The following is a 19,909-nucleotide window of genomic DNA, read 5'->3' as shown; positions in this document are numbered from 1 at the left end:
AGACAAAGAAAAAGCATTTGACAAAATACAGCACCCCTTTATGTTAAAAACACTAGAAAAACTAGGGATAATAGGAAAATGTCTCAATGCTGTAAAAGCTATCTATGATAAGCCCCAGGCCAACATCATTCTAAATGGAGAAAACTTGAAGGCATTTCTTCTGGAACAAGACAGGGAAGCCCTCTTTTTACCACTTCTATTTAACATAGTTCTTGAAACACTGGCCAGAAAGCAATTAGACAGACAAAAGAAATTAAAGGGATACGCATAGGAAAAGAAGGACTCCAATTGGCACTATTTGCTGATGATATGATTCTATACCTAGAAGACCGTAAAAGTTCCACCAGAAAACTTCTAGAACTAGTAAATGAATTCAGCAAACTAGCAGGATATAAAATCAACACCCATAAATCAAAGGCATTTCTGTGCATCAGTGACAAATCCTGAGAAAGGGATGCCGCAGTCTGGCTGGGCACAATCAGGAGCCACTTGTCAAAAGAAACTAGCTTTATTTTTAGAACCACACACGCCAAACAAAACAGCCTCTCAGGAAAAACCCTCAGAGCCCCAACTGCCACCACCGGCTTCCCAGAAGCCTCTCTCTCCAACACAAGCCTCTCTCCACCTCCCACAATCCTCCTGCTCTTGAGGCCGATTGGCTGGGTCACGTGGGCGGAGCCAAAAAAGTCCCCCAATGAGCAGCTCCGTGGTCTGAAAGGGCAGGGAAACAGCCCAATGAGCATCACCGCAGAGGAGCCAATCAGCTAGATGTTGCTGGGGCTGCTGTGAGCCAATCATCAGCCGGCAGCTGGAAGTTTGCTGGCAGCTGGAAGTTTGCTGGGGCCCCTTCGGCTGTGGCTCTCAACAAAGGGAAATGAGGAAAACTACCCCATTTTCAATAGCCTCAAAAAAAAAAAAAAAAAAAAAAACCTTGGGAATCAACAAACAAAAGAAGTGAAAGATCTATATAATGAAAATTACAGAACCCTAAAAAAAAAATCAAAGACGACTTTAGAAGATTGAAAGATCTACCTTGCTCTTGGATAGGCAGAATTTATATTATCAAAATGACCATATGTCTGAAAGCACTATACAGGTTTAATGCAATTCCAATCAAAATCCCAATTACATTCCTCATAGAAATAGAAAAGTAATCATGAAATTCATCTGGAAAAATGAGACTGAGAATAGCCAAAGCTAATCTTTAGCAGGAAGAGTGAAGCAGGTGGCATCATTATACCAGACCTTAAACTATACTACAGAGTGATAGTAACAAAAATGGCATGGTATTGGCACCAAAATAGACTTGTAGACCAATGGTACAGAATAGAGGACACAGTGACAAAACCACATAATTAGTTATATTAGATAAAGGTGCCAAAATCGTACACCCAGGAAAAGATATCCTCTTCCACCAAGGGTGCTGGAAAAATTGGAAATCCATATGCAACAAAATGAAATTAAACTTCTACCTCACCATGCACAAAACTCAACTCAAAATGGATCAAGGACTTGGGAATACAACCAGAGACCCTGCATCTAATATGAGAAAAAGTAGGCCCTAATCTCCATCATGTAGGATTAGGCCCCAATTTCCTTAGTAAGACTCCTGTGGCAAGAATTAAAATCAAGAATCAATAAATGGGATGGACTCAAACTAAAGTTTCTTCTCAGCAAAAGAAACAATCTGAGGTGAAGAGAGCCTACATCTTGGGAGCAAATCTTACCCCTCACACATCAGATAGAGCAGTATTCTCTAGGGTATATAAAGAACTAAAAAAGCTAAACACCAAATAAAACAAATAGCCCAATCAATAAATGTGCCAAAGACCTGAAGAGACACTTCTCAGAAAATGATGTACAATCAATCAACAAACACATGAAAAAATGTTTATCATCACTAGCGATTAGACATGCAAATCAAAAGCACTCTAAGATTTCGTCTCACTGCAGTCAGAATGGCAGCTATGATGAAGACAAACAACAGTAACTGTTGGCGAGGATGTGGGGGAAAAGGTACACTCATACACTGCTGGTGGGACTGAAAATTGGTGCAGTCAATATGGAAAGCAGTATGGAGATTTCTTGGAAAATTGGGAATGGAACTACCATTTGACCAGCTGTCCCTCTTTTTGGTCTATAGCTAAAGGACTTAAAATCAACATTGACGGGCACACAGCCACATCAATGTTTATAGCAGCACAATTCACAAGAGCTAAATTGTGGAACCAATCTAGATGCCCTTCAATAGATGAAAGGATAAAAAAGTGGCATATATACACAATGGAATATTACTTAGTAATAAAAGAGAATAAAATCTCAAAAAAACAAATGCTTAATGTTTTCTTTGATATAAGGAGGCTGATTCATAGTGGGATAGGGAGTGGGAGCATAGGAGGAATAGATGAACTCTAGATAGGGCAGAGGGGTGGGAGGGGAAGGGCAGGGGCATGGGGTTATTAATGATGGTGGAATGTGATGATCATTATTTAATCTAAAGTAAGGTATGAAGACAAGAATTGGTGTGAATATACTGTGTATACAACCATAGATGTGAAAAATTGTCCTCTATATTTGTAATAAGAATTATAATGCATTCTGCTGTCCTATATAAATAAAAAGAAAAATCAGCCAATATTTTAAAAAGCAAAAAAATCACTTGTTTAATTTTGCCTTAGAAGTACATTTTCTTGACAATATTATGGCATATTTAAGGCACATCATATTATCAAATTATTATTGAAAGTTAAATGATATTTCTGAACCTTATTTTGGATAGAAACTTCAGGACCAATTTATCAAGTTTCATGAAGGTCATCTTTGGGATATTGATTTGCAGTTTATCTGTGAATCAGTTTTGGAATAGTCGTCTTTGTAATATAGCATCTATGCCTAATACTCATATTTCTTAAAAGATATTCTTGAGACAATAAAATTATAGTTCTCTCCCTAGAGGTCTTATACTACTTAGATTAAATGTAGTATTAAGTAGCTTGTTCTTTTGTGTTCTTGTTCTAATTATAAATGTTTTTATTTTATTTTCTACTTGGGATTTACTGAGATAATTTATATCGAGTAAAATTCATTCAAATTGTTCTGTGAATATTGCCAAAGGTACACTTTCTAGTTAATCCCTGCACCAATCCACCTAAAGAATGCTTCCATCACCATGAAAAGCTGCCTCATGCCCCTTGTGGTTGACTCCCATTCACCAAGCCTATGCACCGTACACTATTGATCTGTTTATAGTTTCTTTTTTTTGGACTGTTGCATAAATGAAATCTTGCTTTTAAATTAAAACATAACTTTGAGATTTATTTGTGCTGTTTGCTGTATTTACTCTTCACTCAATTTTATTGGTGATAGCTTTTAGTGTTCAACTTGATGGCCTAGTGTTTGTGCAATTTTAGTTTTTGTTCTGTTACAAAATCTGTCCTGATGGAAGAACATAGACAGTAGAGAACAAAGAAAATGTACTTCTAAAGCAATGGAGCTCTGTGGTTTGGCAGATCAGATAGTTTCATAGATAACTGTTATAGTCTGAGTTGAGTGTTTCATTTCTAGAACTCTCCCTTTGCAATCTGAGGTGAATAGAGAGCCTACATCTTGGGAGCAAATCTTTACCTCTCACACATCAGATAGAGCACTAATCTCTAGGGTATATAAAGAACTCAAAAAGCTAAACACCAAATAAAACAAATAGCCCAATCAATAAATGGGCCAAGGACCTGAAGAGACATTTCTCAGAAAATGATGTACAGCAAAAGAAACAATCTGAGGTGAATGGAGAGCCTACATCTTGGGAGCAAATCTTTACCCTTCACACATCAGATAGAAATATGTGAAATGAAAACTAGAGAGGAGGCAGAGGTCAGTGTTTCCATGAATAGGTCCACAAGATGCTACTCGTCTAGCTATGTAGAAATTGAGAAAATAATTCTAAATCTTTGGTCAGTAAAAGAGGTATTTTCTGACCAGTATTTAAAATAAATTGTTTTAATTGTAATAAATTCAGTTTGTTTGGTGCAATTATGACACAGCAATTTACAAAAAGGACATGATCTAATAAAATCACTGTTGTCTTTTTATTCCCCAATGTGTGAACATATCTCCCTTACTACAGTTATCGCTTCACTTACATTTGCTTGTATGGTTTTCCCCAGCCTTACTCGGCCTTTTCAACACAGTGCCTGGCAAATATTTCATAAGTATTTGCTTAATAACTAAGTAGAAGTTTCCTAACTTTTCCATTTATTCTGTTTGTTTCTCCCATAAATACTGGGAATATATTTTGAACTGCTTGTGAGCATTTTTACTAGATGCCCTACTGTTAATTTTTATCTGATTCACTAACCCAATGAGTAGATTTGCTTTTTTTCTCCCTGTGTCATCCACCTTGGGTAATGATGTGACCAGTCCTATTGCTATTGAAATGATTCTGGATCTAGAACCTTCTTTATGAAAATCTGAAATAACAAAGAAGTATAATCTATTGATATTATGGCTAAAAACCTTGTTCTTCAAAAACTTAAAGCTTTCTTATCTCTGGGTTTCAATAGTATTATAGGGTTTTGACTTTTTCCCTTTAGTTTTTTCATTGGGATTAGATATCACATGACATAGCTATTTAAATTCCTTGTTATATAAAGTTTATGATTTTTTTCAGGGCAATATTTTCTCCTTAACTTTTAATTGGTTTACTTCATCAAAAATAAGAAATCAATCCAATGAAGTTCTTTTTATAGTGTTTGACAATATTTGTGAAGGTCAGGAGAAATGGCTAAGATACAATTTGGAATTACTGGTAAAATTGTTTTCTGCCTTCTCCCAAATTATTTGGACTTGAAAAAAAAATTTCCATGTAATGTTAACTGGCTGGTATGATGGTGTTGCCTGTAATTTCATAATGCATTTCATTGTATAGAGCTGGCAAAAAATTTGAATAAACTAATAGGTTTATTTTTCCCAACTGGTAGATAATGAAAAGCCTTTTGTGAGTGTAATTCTGTGTAAACTCATTTAAAAATTTGTACCTAAAGAAATCTTAACCTTGGCCAGATCATTTGTACTTTTATTTTTTGTAGAGTGAAGGTTGTATCTGTATTATCAGCCTCATACAGACTTAGCATGAAATTGTTTATCTACTCATAAAATGATCTGATATATGAAAAACAAAGCTTCTTGGACAACTGTCTCATGCAATTCTAGAATACATTGCATAATTCAAACAATGTTAATGTATGCAAAATATTTCAGGTTTGATTTCCAGATGATAAATTGAATGCAGGTGTTCATTGTTTACCTAATTGTAAGATGGTCTATTTTGTTTCTACTTGAAATGCTCTGAGCATGGCTCTAACAGCAGAGTGGGAAACCTGTGCATGCATGCCTTTGATTTACTTTTACTCTAATGTATATATTGTTCTTTGTTGGGCAAACTTCCCAGGCTGCCTTGCCAAAATAGTATTGTGCATGATGTTTAGGCTGGAAGGATATGTAATCAGATTATTTGTACCCACAGATGGTTACATGATTACCATAAAACAATGGTTCCTAACTATTTTGTGTTCTAAAATCTCTGAAAGTTGTGGAATCCCTTCCCAAGAAAATAATTGCATTATATGCCAAATGTTTTTCAGAGGTGGTTTTCAGTCCCTATGGGTCATATTCATTTGCCTCATGTTAAAAACCCTGCACATTTGCATACATTGTTTATGGGAACATAAACTGAAACCAACTTTATGGAAGACAGTTTGGAATATTTACCTAATTAGAATACACATACTCCTGTTTTTGAACATTTATCTAATTTTGTTCATTACTCAACCCTCATTAAACTTACTAGGAAGAGATTAAAAGTGACATAAACCCTCAAGAACAAGAATAGGAGAGATGACAATGACAAAAAAAAAATAGCTAGAAAGCAAATGAATTAGTGGTGACAGGCTCAGATCTGAGAAGGCCAAATTGCAAGCAAATGGTGGGGCAAGTGAAGAGTTGTCTGCTGTGGAATTCTCAAAGTGCAGACTCTGGCAGCATCGGGGACCTCTGGAACTGACTGGAGGGGGCAATATAAAAACAGTTTGTTAAAATCTGCTTGAGTAGAAGTCTGATCTCTGAATCACCTTCCCTATTCTCTGACTCCTGAGAGTGGCAAGTTGAGGGGAAGCACTGTCTGTGCACTGGGAGAATGTTGGCTTCAGTGAGGGCCTGAGTGTCTTGCCAGAGCCCATAACTCACACCACATGCCTCTGACTGCTGAAAGGGGTAGGGGGCATGGCTTCTTCCACTCAGCAGCCAGTGCACTGGTGACATAGCTTTCTATCATGGGAAGGGATTGGAAGAGTTTTATTTGGGGAACTTGTTCTAAGAGGGAAGATCTAAAAATATTAACCTCAGAGGGTCCCATAAACATCTTAAAACAGTCACTCTATGGAAATCTGTTGGAGGATTTATTCCAGGAAAATGTCAGTTAAAGGAAAATTTCAAAGAATTCATGAAATATGGTATTCATGACGGAACAAAAATGAGGCATCTTCCCAAGATGATGATCTAGGAGTCCTAGGGTGATCACTCTTCAGTTGGCAGAGGACAACAACTAGTCCAAGGTGAAAACGTTATAAGAGTCAAAGGCTACTTTTTCATGAATATAAAACTGGTGACATGCCTTATGTGCTAGAACACTCAAGGGTAGATTTAGCTTGTCTTTAATGTGAGTGAGTCATAAGCATATAGAAGTCTAACCACGTGAAACAAGATGATCTCTAATCAGGAAAACAGTTATTCAAGAATTTTAGTTGTACATGATTCAATTATGCTTTAGTCAATGATGTAAATTACACAGTCAATGATGTAAACACTCTAGATTTACTCCAAAGTATGATATCAAAAGGATGGGAAATTGGAAGTGTGAAAATGTATTGTAGTGAGGTTGGGAGGAGAAAGGAAAATAATTTCTTAGATGATGAGCAAAATAGAAATCAATAAATATTATCTCTAACATAAGATAATGTATGGTAGGTAAATTGCCATATTCTTTATCCTCTGAAAATGGTGCTTTACTTTTGTACCCTTGCCATGGCCTCCAGGTGTATGGAGTATCTTTCTTTTGATTCTGGATATGCCTGCCTGACTTGCTTTGAACATTGGATTTTGCCTGATATTATACAGGATAGAAGATTACTTCTTAGAAGTAAGCTTAGAAGTCTGCGCTGCTAGGTCTGTTATCGTGTGCTGCTTTTGTTGCCACAAGAAGATATACTATTGGTTGCCCCCCCACCCCGCCCCAGTCTCAACTGTATAGCAATCACATAGATCAGAGCTCCTATAGGTCTGCAACTTGAAGCAGAGCCGTTTCTGTCATTCCACAGCTATATCAGTGAAAAGTAACTTTATTGAAGCATGACACTGAGATTTTCTGCATTTTTGTTACTCAGCAAAAGCTGACTGTCAAACGTGGACATGTATACTAGAAAAGTCAGTTAAAATGAGGAATAACAATTGCCTCCAGGGAAAATAAAATGGAGTAACAGATCTGGAGTGAATGGGATTAACACTTTTTCCTAACAAATCTTCTAGGGATGTTTGGTTCTTTAAACCATGTTTGCATGTTTAAGTGATGTGTATGAACTGAAAGTTAAGAAAGATATGTTTGATTTGAGTTGATAAAGAAGATCTAGTGTTGGGATAATGGGGCAAGGAAGTTGGGATTGTGATAAAGTTCTTCAGTCTGATAACTTTTTAGATTGCAGCACCACAGTTGAAACCTATGTCTGCCTGATTCTAATATCCTTGTCTTAATTGAAAACAGTGCCACATATTCACTCAGTGTGTATACAACTCTATTAATTAAGCAAAATGTTTTAATGTGTACAGTTTGCACATATCTGGTAGATAAAGTAGTATTTTTTTTAAATTTTTTATTGTTGGTTGTTCAAAACATTACAAATTTCTTGACATATCATATTCCACACTTTGATTCAAGTGGGTTATGAACTCCCACCTTCACCCCATACACAGATTGCAGAATCACATCAGTTACACATCCATTGATTTACATATTGCCATACTAGTGTCTGTTGTGCTCTGCTGCCTTTCCCATCCTCCACCATCCCCCCTCCCCTCCTCTCCCCTCCCCTCCCCTCCTCTCTCTCTACCCCCTCCACTGTATAACCCTGAGGGTCTCCTTCCATTTCCATGCAATTTCCCTTCTCTCTCCCTTTCCCTCCCACCTCTCATCCCTGTTTAATGTTAATCTTCTTCTCATGCTCTTCGACCCTACTCTGTTCTTAGTTACTCTCCTTATATCAAAGAAGACATTTGGCATTTGTTTTTTAGGGATTGGCTAGCTTCACTTAGCATAATCTGCTCTAATGCCATCCATTTCCCTGCAAATTCTATGATTTTGTCATTTTTTTAATGCAGAGTAATACGCCATTGTGTATAAATGCCACATTTTTTTTTATCCATTCGTCTATTGAAGGGCATCTAGGTTGGTTCCACAGTCTTGCTATTGTGAATTGTGCTGCTATGAACATCGATGTAGCAGTGTCCCTGTAGCATGCTCTTTTTAGGTCTTTAGGGAATAGACCAAGAAGGGGAATAGCTGGGTCAAATGGTGGCTCCATTCCCAGCTTTCCAAGAAATCTCCATACTGCTTTCCAAATTGGCTGCACCAATCTGCAGTCCCACCAGCAATGTACAAGTGTACCCTTTTCCCCACATCCTTGCCAGCACTTGTTGTTGTTTGACTTCCTAATGGCTGCCAATCTTACTGGAGTGAGATGGTATCTTAGGGTGGTTTTGATTTGCATTTCTCTGACTGCTAGAGATGGTGAGCATTTTTTCATGTACTTGTTGATTGTATGTCCTCCTCTGAGAAGTGTCTGTTCAGGTCCTTGGCCCATTTGTTGATTGGGTTGTTTGTTCTCTTATTGTCTAATTTTTTGAGTTCTTTGTATACTCTGGATATTAGGGCTCTATCTGAAGTGTGAGGAGTAAAGATTTGTTCCCAGGGTGTAGGCTCCCTATTTACCTCTCATTGTTTCTTTTGCTGAGAAAAAACTTTTTAGTTTGAGTAAGTCCCATTTGTTGATTCTAGTTATTAACTTTTGTGCTATGGGTGTCCTATTGAGGAATTTGGAGCCCGACCCCACCGAATGTAGATCGTAGCCAACTTTTTCTTCTATCAGATGGCGTGTCTCTGATTTGATATCAAGCTCCTTGATCCATTTTGAATTCACTTTTGTGCATGGCGAGAGAAAGGGATTCAGTTTCATTTTGTTGCATATGGATTTCCAGTTTTCCCAGCACCATTTGTTGAAGATGCTATCCTTCCTCCATTGCATGCTTTTAGCCCCTTTACCAAATATAAGATAGTTGTAGTTTTGTGGATTGGTTTCTGTGTCCTCTATTCTGTACCATTTGTCCACCCGCCTGTTTTGGTACCAGTACCATGCTGTTTTTGTTACTATTGCTCTGTAGTATAGTTTGAAGTCTGGTATCGCTATACTGCCTGATTCACACTTCCTGCTTAGCATTGTTTTTGCTATTCTGGGTCTTTTATTTTTCCATATGAATTTCATGATTGCTTTCTCTATTTCTACAAGAAATGCCATTGGGATTTTGATTGGCATTGCATGAAACCTATAGAGAACTTTTGGTAATATCGTCATTTTGATGATGTTGGTTCTGCCTATCCATGAACAGGGTATATTTTTCCGTCTTCTAAGATCTTCTTCTATTTCTCTCTTTAGGGTTCTGTAGTTTTCATTGTATAAGTCTTTCACCTCTTTTGTTAGGTTGATTCCCAAGTTAATATGAGAAAAAAATCTGAGTTTATCATAATGGTAGCCAGATTTAATATTTTTTTATATAGCAACAAAACATAAATGCTAGTCTTAGAATTGGGTATTTAGATTTTAAATGTTCTGCCACTTGTCACCAGGAAATCAGATTGACTGGTTGAAAATATTGAATATTTTTGGAAACAAAACCATAACTCTTTAAAAAAAAACATAACTCTTGTAAGGATTTAGTTTTTGGGACTCTAACATTCCCTGCTACATAACATAATATACTACATAAACATTATATAATTAAGGCAAGAAGTAATGACAGGACAGTGTATAAGTGGCAGAAGGTACAAAAATAAAGTCTTGATGCCAACTATCTCTTAATCTTCCTTTCCAGAGGCAACCAGTTTCTTCCAAGACCTTCCAAAGAATTTTTTTTTAATGGTACCAGGGATTGAAACTAGAGGCAATCACTTGAGCCACATCCCTAGCCTACTTATTTATTAATTTATTTATTATCTAAGTTGCTGAGCCTGGCTTTGAACTTGGAATCCTTCTGCCTTAGCTTCCCCAGCTGGGATTACAGGCATGTGCCCCTGTGCCCAGTGAGATTCTGTTCATTCTTACCCTCTTATCTGTTTTCTCATTGTATTTGCCATGCAGTAATCATCCTGAGACTTCAGTACTATTATAGAAATCCCCTTTGCCCCAGTCCTATGTAGTATATATGCTTTCTATATCCCATGCCTTTTCTTTTCTCATCTTTCTCTCCTAGCTTTGTTGACTACCATTTTACGTAGTCTCCTGAGAAGAGAGCACATGTAGACTTCTAGTTTCCCTTCTGGCATGAAAGGAGTTTAGAAGTTATTACTCCATCCTCAAAGCATGTAAACATGTGGAAGAAACTCAAAAGAAGACTCTTATCTTCAGGGACAAGTTTGCCCTGTGACACAAGTTAGGGAGATAGGTGAATGAAGTGAATCAGAATTTGCCGGAGTATGAAATTTAGCTGAGAACAAGTGTCGGGGTAGGAAAAACTAAACTGTAGTTGAAGCGTTGCTGGAGACGTGTCTGATAGTTAACATTGCGAGGACCTAGTCATAGGTATACTTGATGAAGTTTTCAAACTAAATACTGGAGAAAAATCCTTTTGTGTGTCCTACAGGGAAAGGGAAAAATAATTATTTTGACATATGCTAGAATATTTTATTCTTCTCAAAAAGGCTGATCTCTCAAGAGAAACCAACATGGAGAAGGGAAATACCCAACTCCAGCCCACTGTAGTCATGCTATGGGGGCTAGAGCAGGAACTGAGCACTACTTGTGAAGTTCACAGTCCAGAAAGACAGGCTTTCTAAAAGACTGAGACCTAAACATACAACTGTCTAATGCTCTCCCTTTCCCCATATGATTACCACATGACAAGAGTCCTAGTTACCTTAGTTGCTTTATCCAGTGACCAAATCCAGTTATCAAGAAAACATTTTGAGCATATTGAGAAGCAGAAAACAGTTTCAAGAGACAGAGAAAGTACAAGAACCTGACTGAATATTGACAACAATGTTGGAATCATTAAACCAGGATTTTAAAACTACGATTAATATGCTAAGGGCAAACTCTTATGGTTAACAGCAACAGGAACAGATGAGCAAGGTAAGTAGAGCATTACACATGTATTTGAGTGATCTCTGCTTACAGTGTCCTTATGCCTGAGGAGAAAACTGTTTTAACAGTTTTAGGGGGCCAACTTTGAGGGGTGTGTTAGTTTTCCCTTGCTGTGACAAAATACCTGATATAAACAACTTGTAAGTAGGGAATGTTTAAATTAGCTCATGGTTTTGATCTATGCCTGGTCCAGGTGCTTTGGGTTTGTAGTGAGACATTATATCATTGTGGGAGGGCATGGCAGAAGATGCTGCTCATTTCATGATAGCTGAGAAGAAAAACAGGAAGAAACTGGGGTCCCAACATACCCTTCAAGGGCACACCCCAATGACCTAAGTTCCTTCTAGGCTCCACGTCCTAAATTTTGGTTCCAACACTTCTCAATAGGGCCACTCTATGGTCTGGGGACCGACACATGGGTCTCAGTGGGATACTTCAGATTCAAACTGTAGTAGGGAGGCAGGTGGTTTGCAGTGTCTGTGTTTCTCATGAGGGCTATCACTTAACCCCATGTTGGATAATGTCAGAAATTTCAACAAACACTCCAACCACTCATTCATTGTAAATTTTCTTGACTAAAATTACCATCTTGCTGGTTTCTTCCCATTTGTTCTTTGTTCTTATTCTTTTCCCCTTTTTCTGCCTGATTGCCTTTGGGTTAATTTTACATTTTGAATGACTGTGCTTCATCACTATTGACTAATTTTTAATTTTTTTTAAGTAATTGCTTCAGTGTACAGTGTATACCTAACCACCTTCTTTAAATAACATGATACTACTTCATGAAAGCCCAGTAAGAGAGCTCTAGAGAAGAGTTTACAAGTGCATATGAACTCCTTTTGTTGATCCCAGAGTTCTGTGTTGTCTCAGTAGCCTCCACCCAGTCTTGAGCAAATTCACTCAAATTTTTACCTTATTTCTTCTTACCTAACCATATGGCACCCAGGTTTGCTTGATTTTGTGTTTTGAAGTGGGTGAGCTGGTGTTTGCATCCCTTCTCCTTGAGAGAGGCTTCTCTTTACTAAGGTTTTAAGGCTTTTTGGTCATTCTGTGGCCACAGCTTTGTTGGACTGAAGAAAAAGTTGTATTTTTTTAGGTCATTTGCTTTTCTTATTGTTTAGATGTGGACATTACTTTTTTGTATATCCTAGAAAAGAGCAGAAATTCATAATCAATGTTCTTTAGAAATAGGAATTCAGACTTTCCTAAGTGTACACTTTTTGAATTTACCTTTAAAGAAAGGTTTTATTTCAAAAATGACTCTAAACCCCCTAAATAATCTATGTAATAAATCCAACCTAATCTCTGAGAATGACTAGCTTCCATTTCCTATATATTTCATATATTCTTGAACTATATTTGTTTTCCATTGACTTGACTAGCACAATGCATAGCTGGCAGGGGCACAGCATCCAGGATGTTTCCCACCTGAGACAGGAAGGGAGTACCTGTTAAAATGGGATTCTCTCAATATGCATTTCATGAGCACTAGTAAGGCTTTCTGCAGATGTGTTCATTATCTTGGTAATGCAGTGAGTGAGGGGAAAAGTGAAGATCTTTGCTAATTATCTTTGGGATTTAATCATGTGGTGAGGACAGAACTGTGTTTACTAGATAAACATCTCTTTCACTCACATACTACCAGATAATATGAGGATGCTGAAAGTACAAAGCAGAGTTATACCAAGATTAATTTCAACTTATTGAATGCAACTACTGTTAATACTATTGTATTAAAAATACCTAGGAAAAATATCATACAGTATATACCAAAAGAAGATGTAAGTTGTGACTCTTCTGGTGAAATAGGGACTGTATATATTTGGTTTCATTTTCTTGTTCATTAGTTTTGCAACCCACTACATTCAGGATATAAACTCCAGGACAATAAGACACATTTCACCAAGGGTGCTAAATACCATATTCATACTTGTTGCTTTCCTGCAGTCCTCTTAAAATGGTCACACTCTTTCTAAATATGTAAACTACTAACTATCTCAAACCTCTGTATTTTTGCCTGGCACCTTTTGCTTGCACAGTATTCCCTCTCCTACTGTCTTTGTGATGGAGATCAGAGACAATTGCCTCTGATAGGCCTGCCTTGGTGCCCTCATGCAAAATTATTTTTTCCATTGATTGCTCTGTAGATACTTATCTTGTGCTGTGAATTACATTCTCTAGCAAATTACTGCTTGCTTCCAATTCTAGACTTGAATTTCTTGAGTACACAAACATATGACATTAACCATTGTATAGCTGGTACTTAGTACAGAGCTTGGAGACATGAGAGTCAGTTGAGTATTCAGCTGAGTTATAATATTGCATAGTTATTTTTCTTTATTTAAATTTTTTTTTGGCAATACTTGCAATTGAACCAAGGGCCTTGCACATGCTAGGCAAGCACTATACTGCTGCACTACCTCTCCAGTCCCTATTACTTAGTTGTTTTGATGGTTATGCTTAAAATGCTTAAATATGTTATTTGTATTTTACTGAATCTGGGAAAATTACATTTTTTAATACCATGAAAGACTGAATTGTTTCTGTGTTTAGAAACAAAATTTAAATATTTTAAGCAGCATATGTTAATGTTTTAAATATTAAGCTGGTAAGTCCCACCATCTCTTATGGAATATCTAAATATCTCAAATATAGGAACAAATATTCCATTTATGGTCTAATTCATCTAATTTTTAGTCTTTTGAGAAAAGTAATAGGTGAATGATTAGTGTTAATATTCATTAATATTGATAGGAAATTATAAGTGCTTGATTATGACTTCCAGCCTATTTTAATGCATCTGTTTCAATTTCATTCAAACACCATTAAAACCTTGGGACTTAAGAGGGTTAAAATAAGAGAACTATGACCTATAAATGTCTTGATATAAATATAAGATAGGAGATTTAGATAAAGGTTTGCTAAATTAAGATTTCTGATGCACTAATTCCTGAGTCATATCTTCAGGCATTTTTTAAGTGGGTTTGGAAAGGTACTTTATTTCATTTGTTTATAAGTTATTTATCCAACACCAGAGACCACTGAGGGAGCTCAAAACCATTAAGAATGATTGTAACATTTCTATTAACTTTGCTTTTGCTTGTTAGGGGATAGAGAGGATAATTCTATAATACAGTCAGTAGCTAATTAAATGGTTTGTGAATTCTCTAGGCTTTTCTTTTTGTTTCAATTTTTACCAAATAAAAGACTCATTTTATTTAAAATTATATTGCAGTTGGTTAACTTTGAGTTTTTTTCTCCCTCCCACTCCGTTACACACCAGTGTAGTGACTATGACTTGGAATTCGGAACCGAATGTTTACAGTTGGCTCTAAAATATTGCCACATTAAAGCCAAACTTGTAGAAGGATCACCTGACCTCTGGAAGGTAAGAGATGTTTTTTTGGTTCTGAATCTTCTCTGCTTGTGTGTGCACATATGTGTTTACTTAGATTTTAAAATGAGAACCTTGAAAAGGATTCAGTCTCACTGGGTTTCCTGAGCCATCAAAGTGTGAGATATATATATATTCAATTTTTGAATATATATATTCAATTTTTTTTGGCTTGACCTAAAGAAAATTTACTCTTTTAATTCAGACAAGTTCCATTTTAGTTCATAAGTTTTGTTTTCTCCATTTTTTGTTCTGTATATATAGCCTCTTATTCTGATCACCCAATTGAATTAAAACTGCAATTCTGCTGCCATAATAGCAAAGTTTCCTCCCAAGCCTGGGTGGTGGCTCCAAGTAGGTTGAAAGTACACCTGCCACAGTTTGGACCATTGGGGCAGTGGCCAGACCCTCTCTTGGCCCTGCATGAAGAATTGGACTCCTTTCCCTGGTGAGGCCCAACTCTTCTAACACCAAGTTTTGTTCCTTTGTAGGGGATGAAATGATTGCTGGAAACAAGTTAGTAGCACTGTTTACCCTACTCCTTCCTTTTGAAACAGGCACATTTTGCAGGGTGGCTTGCCCTTGTTTAATAGGTCCATAGTATGTTTCCTCATTGAGGCTATATGGGTCCATAGTATATTTTCTCATTGAAATTTAGAACAGAAAGTTGTATTGGGTGTTTTCCGAGTAACAAGATGGCCCTGCTGCATGCGGAGGTTGTCTCAGACAGCCTCACCAAAAATATTGGTGGGTTTGGATTGGTTGCCTTACAGAAAAAATGTGTACAGTATTGTTTCCTCATTTAAGGACATCTAAATGTTATCAGCCCAGCAGCTGAGCACTTTTCATTTTATATTTTGTATAGATGGCTCTTGTGGGCTTCTCTTGGTATGATTTTTGAGCACTTCTCTTGGTATGGCTATTTAGGGATGATTGCTAGTCATCTCTGTGATTTAACCAGAAGTTGAAGAGAAAACTCTGTTCAGCATTGTGCATCTTACTTACATATTATTTGCTTACTATTAATAGAGAACTAGCATAGTTAGTATGCTTCTAAAATTTTTGGTGACATAAATAGTAATTATGTGGATTTTTGGCAATTACCTATTAGGTGTTTTGTTAAAGATCTAGATTCACATTAGCACTACTCTCTTGGACTATCTTGCTAGACCTAGTTCAAAGGTCCTGGAGAAAAGATGAAAAGTAGCAACTCTGAGGCACTGCATTGTTACTAATATGTTAAATATCTCTGGCCTCAATTTTGTTTTCTGGAGGTGTGATTATTTACCTCTTGTGGGTACTCTGACCACAAAACACTCAAGTTTGTGGATAAAAGGGAAGCTTCACATTGCTCTTTGAATTTTCCACTCCATCTTCACAAATTTGTTTTTATTTATTTATTTTTGTGAAGTGCTTATACTTCATCACTGTCTCCATCACTGTCTCCAGCAAGAGAATTAGTCCTCAGACAGCTTGACTGTCATGTCAATGCACTGCAACATGTGGCGGGTCTTTCCACAGTGCCTCTGTTGGCACCATTGATGAGTCATTTAGCATGTCCTGTTTTGTGGGTTAAATGATCTCTCTCTCAAAAAAAAGTGTTAAAGACCTAAGTCCTACCACCTATGAATGTGATCTTACTTGAAAAGAAGCTCTTTGCAGACATAATCAAGTTAAGTAAGATCATACTGAAGTAGGGTAGGCCCTAAATCCAACATGACTGGTCCTTATAAAAATAGCAGAAGAGACACATGCAAGGAGGATGTCATGTGATGATGTGAAGCATCTGCAAGCAAAAGAATGCTAAGGATTGTCAACAATCACCAGAACCTGGAAAGAGGCCAGGAAGGGAGCTTCCCAAAAGCCTTCAGAGGGAATTTGGATTTATCTACACCTTAGTTTCCAACTTGCTGCCTATAGAACTGAGAGAGAATGAATTTCTGTTATTGTAAGCCATTAAGTTTGTTACAGTGCCCTCTGACATACATGCCCAGGGGTTGACATACTCTTTTAGGCCTCAAGTGAATCAGGATCATAGTATTACTTCCTGAACCAGGACAAAGACAGAGAGCCTGACTCCAAAGTATGAGATTTGAGTAATGATGTGCATCAAAGGGATGTTGGATTTGAAAAGGCCTGAAATGTGGTAGCCTGGGCAAAATGTCCTACTAATCACTGTGTCAACTTTTAGATGCCACATTTCTTCTGAGTGAGATGAAATTATTGTGAGTACAAATATTCCAGGTATTTAAATTTTATTGTTTCCTTTTTCTGCCTCCTGTCTTCTATCTATGGAGTTTTTTTTTTTTTTTTTTTTTTTTTTTTTTTTTAATAAGCGGTTTAGCCCTTATTTAATTCCTCTTGGTGGCATTGTATGATTTTCCTTTAAAAACTTAAATTCCTTTTGTGGTATGATTTTTTTTTTGTAAATGTAGAGTATTTGTTTAAATAATAGCAATGGATACATATATTTTGGAATCAGTATACAATTTGCAAACTAACATCATAGATGCTGCCATTTAAAAAATGTGCCTGAGAAATATTAGTGATGCCAAACTGCTAAAATTAGTACTGGATGTAGGGCCAAGTACCTGGAAATGAGATTTGGAAGGCTGATATAGAGAAAGTCATGTTTGGATATAATTGAGGCACTTCATGACCACAGGAGAGGATACTGAATTATCCAGCAGTCTGCCAGCTCGGAATTCATGAACTCCACAGTAATGGAGAATGACCAGAGATTTCTGATGATTGCATATAGGACTATTTTAACTATCGTCTGAAGTTGGAGGATGGTTTTCATTTTAATTTTTTGGATCTCTAAATATCCAAAATATTTCATTTCAATTTTTTGGACCTCTAAATACAGAATCATTTCATCATATATATTTTAGAAAAAGTAATGAAAAATGGAGACATTCAGGGTCAACGTCAACCTTCCTGGTGCTGAGGAAAACATATTTTTAATTTTTAAAATTTTTCTAATTAGTTATACATGACAGTAGAATGTATTTTTGACACAACAAATTTGTTTTTTGTGCCTTTTTTTAGTATGACATAACTGTATTTATGTGGGTTTGTCTCTGTCTTTTATTCTGTACCATTGGTCTACATGTTTTGGTGGCAATACTGTGCTATTTTGTTACTATGGCTCTGTAGTATAATTTAAGGTCTGGTATTGTGAGGCCTTCTGCTACACTTTTCTTGCTAAAGATTTCTTTGGCTATTCTGGGTCTCTTATTTTTACAAATGAATTTTATGATTGCTTTTTCTAAGAAGAATGAGATTGAGATTTTTCATAGGAATTGCATTAAATCTGTATGTTTTTGGTATTATGGCCTTTTTTACAATGTTAATTCTGCCTATCCAAGAGCAAGGGAGATGTTTCCGTCTTCTAAGGTTGTCTTCACTTTCTTTCTTTAGTGTTCCATAGTTTTCATTGTGGAGGTCTTTCACCTCTTTTGTTGAATTGATTCCTAAGTATTTTTTTATTTTTTTAAGCTATTGTGAATGGGGTAGTTTTTTTTCTAATTTCCTTTCAGCTGATTCATCACTGATGTATAGAAATGCATTTGATTTATGGATGTTAATTTTATATGCTGCTACTTTGCTGAATTCATTTATGAGCTCTAGAAGTTTTCTGGTGGAATTTTTTGGATCTCTAAATATAGAATCATATCAGAAAATAGTGATAGTTTTCTTTTTTTTTCCTATCCCTTTTTCTATCCCTTTAATTTCTTCTAATTGTTCTGGCTAGAGTTTCAAGGACTATGTTTAATAAAAGTGGTGAAAGAGGGTATCCTTGTATTGTTCCATTTCTTAGAGGGATTGCTTTTAATTCTTTTCCATTTAGAATTATGTTGGTCTTGGGTTTAGCATAAATAGGTTTTACAAAGTTGAGGTATATTCCTACTGTCCCTAGTTTTCTAGTGTTTTGAACATGAAGGAGTGCTGTATTTTATCAAATTTTTTTTTTTGAGCAATTCATTATCTCATTTAATAGGTAACAACTACAATATGAAAAAGAAAACTTAAAAATAAATAACAATTTATCTCAATCAAAGAGAAATACAAAATTAATTGTTGTTAGGGAATTGGATATAAAAATTCAGTTCAGTGAGTGACAAAATCAGTTGGTGAACCTGATTTGTTGTTTGGATTGTTTACTGCAAATCTTTGTTTTGGTTTTATTTTTTTTTGTGAGGAGGAATCTCTAAGCAGAGCAAGATAACTATTGGAAGCTGCCAGCCCTGGGTTTAGTGGATCAAATGCTTTTTTTTTTTTTTTTTTTTTTTTTTTGCACCTACTGAGATGATCATATGATTCTTGTCTTTAGGTCTATTAATGTGATAAATTACATTTATTGATTTCTATATCTTGAACCAACCTTGTATCCCTGGGATGAAACCCATTGATCATGGTTTACTATCTTTTAAATATGTTTTTGTATGCAATTTGTCAGAATTGTAATGAGAATTTTTACATATATGTTCATCAGGGATATTGGTCTGATTTTTTTTTTCCTTCATGTGTCTTTGTTTGGTTTTATTATCAAGGTGATATTAGCCTCATAGAGTACATTTAGAAGTGTTTCCTCCTTTTCTATTTCATGGAATAATTTGAGGATTATTGGTGTTAATTCTTCTTTGAAGAATTTGGCTGAGAATCTGTCTTGTCCTGGGCTTTTCTTGATTGGTAGGCTTTTGATGGTGTCTTCTATTTCATTGCTTGAGACTTATCTGTTTAAATTGTGTATGTCATTTGATAGGGAAGGTTTGGGTAGGTCATATGTGTCTAAAAATTTGATGTAGTTAAGATTTTCTATTTTATTGGAGTACAAATTTTCAAAATAATTTCTGATTATTGTATTTCAATAGTGTTCATTGTGATATTTCCTTTATTCACAAACTTTTTGAGTTTTCTATAATTTGAATTTTCTTTCTCAGGTGGCATGGCTAAGTGTTTATTTTCTTTTTTTCAAAGAACCAACTTTTTGTTAAACATTTTGAGACAACAAAAAGGAAAACAACTAACATCAAAGATGTTATATATAGCC

The 19,909-nt window shown here is 36.1% G+C and overlaps 1 protein-coding gene across 3 annotated transcripts in view; it reads left to right on the top strand.

The window, feature by feature from the left end:
• Window positions 1-19,909, top strand: part of Crppa (CDP-L-ribitol pyrophosphorylase A) — a 312,498-nt gene that overhangs the window by 73,020 nt on the left and 219,569 nt on the right. For 2 of the 3 annotated variants that reach the window (XM_071608033.1, XM_027932651.2), the window contains one exon: window positions 14,743-14,847. The exons of the other annotated variant lie outside the window; for it this stretch is intronic. In XM_071608033.1, the coding sequence (XP_071464134.1) occupies window positions 14,743-14,847 (105 nt within the window). The remainder of the gene's footprint in view (window positions 1-14,742; window positions 14,848-19,909) is intronic. 3 annotated transcript variants of the gene reach the window in all.

Source organism: Marmota flaviventris, chromosome 1, assembly GCF_047511675.1.
Source record: "Marmota flaviventris isolate mMarFla1 chromosome 1, mMarFla1.hap1, whole genome shotgun sequence".
In the NCBI taxonomy this organism is placed as follows: Eukaryota; Metazoa; Chordata; class Mammalia; order Rodentia; family Sciuridae; genus Marmota; species Marmota flaviventris.
The sequence above is the reverse complement of the archived record's forward strand: the minus strand, read 5'-3'. Positions and strand labels throughout refer to the sequence as shown.